This window comes from Indicator indicator, chromosome 18 (genome assembly GCF_027791375.1).
Source record: "Indicator indicator isolate 239-I01 chromosome 18, UM_Iind_1.1, whole genome shotgun sequence".
Classification (NCBI taxonomy): domain Eukaryota; kingdom Metazoa; phylum Chordata; class Aves; order Piciformes; family Indicatoridae; genus Indicator; species Indicator indicator.
The window spans coordinates 5,064,713-5,071,746 of record NC_072027.1 but is presented as its reverse complement, the minus strand read 5'-3'; the positions used below and the strand labels follow the sequence as shown (position 1 = coordinate 5,071,746).

Here is a 7,034-nt window from a genome sequence, read left to right as displayed (position 1 = left end):
TTTTTAGCTGCAAGGATCATTTTTAATGTCATCCATTCCCAAACCTCTGCAGTGATCAAAGGGAGCAATTTTCACAGACTATGCAAAGATAAAATAAGCAAAACATGAGGTGAAGCAGTCACCCTCACAACATGCAGAAGTTTTAAAAGAAGCTTTATAAAGCACAGTTTGCAAATATGTGTGCATGTCTGTGTCCATTTTCACTGGATTTCCAGACCCTAAGCTCTACTGAATATTCTACCATTAAGTCTTCCTTGCAGGTTCTGTACAGTATAAAGAGGAAAAAAACCAGAGGTATACAGAGTAGGTTCTGTTTTTCGCCCTTGGTATTAAAAAGATGGCAAACCACAAATGCTGGCATTAGGAGTTCAGTCAGTTCTCTTCTCCTGGGTTTCAGATGAAGATGCAGCTCTTCAGCAAAACTGCAGGCTGTATACTGTAGATGCCTTTTGTTTGAGAAACTATTAGGGAAAATGGTTGAGGACAGCAGCTGCCAATATGGTAACTATGTTCTGCCGAGGGGTAGCACTTCTCACGGCTGCATGTTGTTGATAATAGCCAAGATGCTCATTTTCTCTTGAACTGAGTCCACATCTTCATTTTGTTTCTGAGCCACTCCTGTCCCAAGGCCATACAGCCGCCCACAATATTTTGCATCATCAATTGTATCCTCAAAAAACAACTGCAGATACAAAAAAAAAGGAAGAAACAGGCATTGTTTGTTTAATTGTGCTTCTAAATCAGAAAACATCCAGTGTTAATTAAACAGCCCATTTGAAGTCAGCCACCTCTAAGACACAGCATGTAAAACACAGGAGTAAACAGAATAAGTCTGTGCCAATATCAATGATTCCTATTACAGACAGTTTGAAGTGTGGTGGCCACAAGGCTCAAAATCAAAAACCAGAACAAACAAAATAATCTCAACATATTTTGCACCTTGACATTTATGGGTAGTAACTGGAGAAAGAAGACCTGTAAAGAAGAATACTGCAGTACCTCTTTCATTCTGAAGAATGCCATTCCCGTGAGAAGAGAGTCTGATCCTGCCTGGTGTTGTCTTCCAATTCGCTGCAAATCCAGCTGATCTGCCACTTCTTGAAGGCCACCCTACAACAACAACAACAGAACAGATTTTATCTTCTAAGATCCATCTCTTGGAAAAATTGCCATGTTTGTCTAGAACAAGAGGGTGAACACCAGCTACAATGAATGCATACAGACTCCAGCAGTACAGACACACCAACTGTGAATGAGGCATTGGTAAATACATGTTCTTGAACACATAAATACTCTTCTTAACTGAAGGTGCCCTTGCGTTCCTGCTGCAGATACCTGAGATGACTGTGGGTACATTCATATGTTAAAAATGCTGGACCTTTCCCCCCCTTTCCTCAGCCAAGGCTGTGATTCAGTAGATAAATTACTTTCAGCCCTCTGAGTGTCTGTATCAGTTACGTCATGTAGTAGTTCATGTAAGAAACTCCACCTTGAAAAGGGAAGATAAGTATGCTGAATTATGATCAGCCTCCAGAATTACACAAACCAGAAGGCTATGGAAATGTCCCCCATATAACACACATATTGATAAGCCTAGAACTGAGGAGGCCATATCCATTAGACAAACTTAGTCACAGATGCTTGTGTGACTGCTAGGCTTTACACACGTTCCAGTTTTAAGCCTTCACATGTGCAGCAGTTCTGCCCTTGGCTTGCTGTACAGTGACAGTGGTGATACCCATCACTTGCTTACTGGGGAGATACAAGTACCTTGAGGTTTTTGCAGCTCTTCATTAAGTACTTTACATCATATATAGATGGGAAGAAAAGGTTCAAGATATGGAAAAATTCATGTTCCTCTTCCGGTAGCCTGGAATCTGTCAACAACTTCACCATGTAGCCAAAGTCATAACCACTGAGAACAAAACCATAAAGAAACCAGATTAAGCAGGCCTATTACTGACCTATACTCAGTACCAGTATCTCACTTTTCACAAGAGTTTGACATGCTGTAGCATTCAAACCTTGAGATTTTTTCTGACATTCATAGAACTCGGGATTAGAGCCAGAATTCATCCTGATCATCTATCAAAATAAGACTTTTGAATGCTCCCTGCATGTCTCCACTAACCTCTTGCAAAACAGCTAACCCACTGGGAAGAACATACCTCTCTTCCCAACACTGCAAGTTTCTGTAGCTATGGGCAAGAATGAAAAGCAGGAAACCCTGTAAGTATCTATTGCCACCACCTCCTCCTCCCTCAAGACCTTTCATTTGCAATACCAAGGACTAGAGGCTTTGTAATCAAGTTGCTTGAAACACTACAGGCAAGACATCTTAACTACACACATTGCTTCTACGTAACACTGTAAGGAAAAAGAAACAATACACCTACTTCACAATGCACACCATTTATTACATGCAGAAATCCCATTTCAACTTGTTAACAACTGTTACTGTAGAGAAGACTGTAACAGTGAAAGGAACTGCAAGCAACACATACAAAAAATTCAGACCACATTAAGCTCTAGTACAAAATGAAGGGTCCTTACTGCTTACCCTTGGCCTTTGCATCTTTTAGCTTGTTTTAACAAGAGCAAAGCTGCCAATTTGTCTCCTTAATATCTGTCTCAGCCTCCATGCAGCACAGCAGCAGCATTTCAATCAAGAAGAGATTTCTCCCTTTGCAGTGTCATTGCCCATCTCAGACCTACCTGTGGAAGGACAGCCATTTCACACTGTCACTAAGGACAACCCCAGATGTCATAAGCAGCTCAGCAAAATGCAGGGTATCGATCCCTTCTTCTTCATGCTTCTGGAACTGCAGCCCAGAGCTGGCAAGGAGGTCTATGGAATCCTGAGAGTACATGTCCTCCCTGAAGGAGAAAAGCAGCTTTGTATTCAGGGTGTTACCAAGTAAAGCTCATTATAGAAAAACTCTCCTGACACTGTACTTCAAAACCTGGCATGACCACATTTTTCTCCCTAGAAAATTCCAACTGAATCAGTTTTACTACCACTGCTGCAGCCTCCTACTTCCATCACAAGCTGCTCTGTGATCATAACTAGCTAATTCTGTTGCTAGTGCAAATTCCAAAGAATTCACCTCCACAGAACTGAGTGACACTTTGAAAAATACCACTTCTGCAAGGTGAACAGATGCACCACATATGAGAGCACAGAGAAAAGGGGAGTTCTCCCAAGCAGGAAGACATGCAACTCTAAAGCACTCAGCATCATTCCCATCTTTTTCACTTCACAGCACGCATCACCTCGTCATCAACTTCTGTTCCATCACTGCAAGTAAACAAAATTGTGTAATACTTGACTAAGGACAGGAAGGAGTGATGATGTGCTTGGTGGAGAGCTGAGGAACCTGACTTGTGTTTCATTTGAGGGTGGCAGGGGAAGGAAGGACATGACTACACAAAGTAAAATTCATGCCAACTGAGACAGTCAACTGAAGTGATCGCAATGTGAAAACCACTTCACTTCTATTTTGTTATCTTTAAGAGGCTCACAAATTTGTGGAAATAAATATTGCAACTTTGAGCTTAAAAAAAATGCACAAGCTGCACATATGAGTTTAAAAAATGTTTTCCAATGACAATTCCATAAAAAAACTGATTTCTTACTAAGGGGTGGTTTCTCCAGATAAACCCTCTCTTTATTTCCAGGCAGCTCTAATGGTGATGATGCTGAGTTTGTCTTTACATTACAGGGGAAGGGATAATGGAACCTGTATGGAGAAGACAACAAAAACTGCCACACTCCATTTAACATTCCCCTTTTCATTCCCCTGAACAGCTGTGATGGCTTTTTATTTTAGATCCCAACTTATATTTAGCATGAGTCCTTAAAGAGATACCTTCTTCTTTGCTGTAAACTGTGCAGATTTTTTTTTAGCAGAAATAGGTGGAATTTACTTAATACATAAATTGGAATATATGGAATTTATGGAATATTGGAATATATATGGAATTTATATAATATATAAAAACATTAAGAAATAAATGCATAAAGTTTAAGACCATAGCACTGTTCTAGGAAAAAAAAAAGTTTAAGGTGATATATGGAATTTATGGAATATTGGAATACATATGGAATTTATATAATATATTAAAAAAAAAAGAAATAAATGCATAAAGTTTAAGACCATAGCATTGTTCTAGGAAAAAAAAAAGTTTAAGGTGATATATGGAATTTATGGAATATTGGAATACATATGGAATTTATATAATATATTAAAAAAATAAGAAATAAATGCATAAAGTTTAAGACCATAGCATTGTTCTAAGAAAAAAAAAAGTTTAAGGCGCATACAATTGTTGGGCACAAGCTATTTATCATAGGAAAGAGTATTAAGGATAGGACTTTAGCATGCCTTTAACTTACAAGAAACATTGCAAACTTCTGTCACACCAAACCAGATTCTACATAATCTGTGTTAGAATCTGGGGGGTTTTAATTATTCAGATGAACACAAGGACACCTGCATCTGCAAAAGGAAAGTGTCACCAGCTGAAGAGACCAGGCGATTATTCCCTAACTCAAGAGACTTACGTGAGGTTGAATTTGAAGTTGAACTGCCAGGTGTTGATGCCAGAAGGATATTCTCCTTTCTCATTTGTGAAAGTCAGGCCCAGCTGGATAATTTTCAGCAGGTCAACGTTACACCGAAGGAGCTGATATTGGTAGTCTATGGAACTGCGGAATTCACCAATCGGTCTTACAACAACTCCAGGAAACTCTGTGTCCTGGGAGAGGAGGGAAAAAAAACTTATTTCAGTACTTCATTAGGACTTATTAGTATCACTCTGTTAGTGATCACACCTATTCAGTTCCACACTGGCAGGCCTCAGCACTCCACTCTGACTTCTGCTTGAAAACGTACACTTTTTTTCCCCTTTTTCACAATCACACATATTTTAAACTGCCACAAGTCAGGCACTAAAAAACCAAAAACCCCCAAACCTACACAACTCATTAACTATTGCATTCACTCATTTATTACAAGTCTCCCTTCCTGTAGTTTTGTTACAAAGCCATCCATCCAAAGTCATCCAATATACACCACAGCATAATCTTAACATCTTCCTCACAAAGGATTGACCCCTTCATTTCCCCTTAGTCTACTAAAATCAGCTTTTATTTATTAAGTATTGTTTCCTGTTCTAAACACAAGTTAAATTTAGCACTCTGATCATCTTTCAATGGTTCAGTGTCCAGACTTTTTGTAGAGCTGTCAGTCAAGCCAGACCTTAACAGAGCAACTACGTATTAGATGAAGCACATTTTACTTGGCCACTGACTATCTGATGTCTCTGGTGAAAATCAAACTTTCAGACTATTTTTCCTCACAGTCTATGTCACATAACTTGAACTAAAGCACATGCAGAAACTTGTGTGCTGTGTATGTCAGAACTTATCCATTGCCCAAGACTTTTTTTGTCCACTCTTCCAGCACAGCCACTAAAACAGGTTCTAAGGACACTTTCAGTGACACCAAACAGAAGCAAGAAGCATCTGCCCCAACACATGGTTAACAAAAAAAAAAAAAAATCACATTCACATGCACAATGATGTCCTACAGTAAAATAAAAATACTGCACACTCTGCAAGGGTGTGTGGTTTTATGCCACACTTAAGGACTTTCATTACCTTGAGGTTTAGTGTTTCTAAGCAAAGTTGGCTTAACTTACAATATCATAACTAAAACCAGTTATTTGTGTAACTAACTGGCTCCTGACAACCACATACAGACTTGCAAGGGCAGGAAGAGATTCTTACCATGCTGGTTCATGTAAATAAACTTTCCAAACATACTGCCATACCTAAATACAAAGCAAATCCAGGTTTTTAGGGTGGTCTCGCTCTTCCTCATCTTCTGTTCAATCCATACTCAACACTACTTGTATTAAATTCTATAAAGTTTCTACTGAACTAATTTTTCACCATTGAACTTCTAGCTCAGTTTGAATAGGGGCAGGAAGAAATTATTTCTCACTCAGGAATGAACTTGTCCCTTATAAAAAAAAAAAAAAAAAAACATTGATTAAGGCAGTTAGCACATAAAATATTTACCATTGCAATGTAGCTGTAACTTAGAACAATCTCTCGAATTTTCCTCATCTCTTCTTCCAGATTGTTTGCCCATACTTCACAAATAACCTGGCTGTTCTCTGCAAGGGCTGCTGGCATCTTGCAGGGAGCAGAGTAAAGTCAGATGATGCTGAATTCAGACGACAGTGTAGAACTGCCAGCTGTGTGATCTTATCTGTGTGCTGCATTAAACAGACAAATAAATAATGCTTTATAGACAGAAAGAACTTATGTGTAGGAACAAATGCTCTGTTAAGTCAGACACACTTCCGTTTCTAGTTTCAAACAGCCCATTTATAGTTTACATCAAGCTGTTTCTTGCTTTTATCACTTCCTGTAAACGAGTCGAGTAAGAAAATCTTGAGCATCCGTTTGGGTTTCAAAAGTTAGATCACAGTTAACAGTCCAGTCATTCATTCTCCCTGACTTTTTTTTTTTTCCCGGCACAAGCTCTGAAACTTTGGGTGCAAGACGTACAAGCCGAAAATCCTCACATTTAGTATCCAACTATTGCCATGCTGTTAGAAGCAGTAAAACAGAATGCTTTACAGGCTTTTATCGCATCGGCTTCTCTGACGTAAATCGGAAAACACTGATATTTCAGCTGGTACTAGCAGCAGCTCCAGCACCGCCACACCAAGACCAGATCTCCGATTGTTTGCCGCTGCCTACAACAACGCGAGGGAAACGACCCCACGTTTCGGCAGGCCGGGCTCAAGCGCTCCAACCACGGCCGGACCCTGCGCGCCCTGAGGCTGGCTGCGGCGGGACTTAAGGCAACCACAACAGCCCAGCCCGCCACGGGGGGCGTCCCGCCTCCCTCAGCCGGCGACAAAGGCCCTGTTGCCTCTGGCCCGGGCCCGTCGCGCGGCATGGAGCCTCACGCCGCGGCCTCCAGCCCCGCACAGGGCTAGGCCCGCCCGGACGCGGC

General features: G+C 40.5%; 1 protein-coding gene across 2 annotated transcripts; it reads right to left on the bottom strand.

Annotated features, from left to right (window-relative positions):
- On the bottom strand, positions 1-6,210 carry CNOT8 (CCR4-NOT transcription complex subunit 8). 2 transcript variants are annotated; one of them, XM_054389110.1, is made up of 6 exons: positions 6,086-6,210; positions 4,565-4,758; positions 2,716-2,877; positions 1,771-1,915; positions 1,000-1,110; positions 1-682 (listed from the first exon to the last, which is right to left on the bottom strand). In XM_054389110.1, the coding sequence occupies exons 1-6, from the start codon at positions 6,200-6,202 to the stop codon at positions 533-535; spliced, it is 879 nt and encodes a 292-aa protein (XP_054245085.1). In that variant the 5' UTR covers positions 6,203-6,210; the 3' UTR covers positions 1-532. The 2 variants fall into 2 exon arrangements, with proteins under 2 accessions (XP_054245085.1, XP_054245086.1); XM_054389111.1 differs by lacking the exon at positions 2,716-2,877.
- Between the last annotated feature and the right edge of the window lie 824 nt (positions 6,211-7,034).

Coding starts and splice junctions, on each gene's coding strand:
- CNOT8 (XM_054389110.1), bottom strand. CDS start 6,202: ATGCCAGCAGCCCTTGCAGAGAACAGCCAGGTTATTTGTGAAGTATGG. Junction 1,916..2,715: donor AAATGGCTGTCCTTCCACAG/GTAGGTCTGAGA, acceptor TTTTGTTCTCAG/TGGTTATGACTTTGGCTACA. Junction 1,111..1,770: donor AGAGCTGCAAAAACCTCAAG/GTACTTGTATCT, acceptor TTGTTGTTGTAG/GGTGGCCTTCAAGAAGTGGC.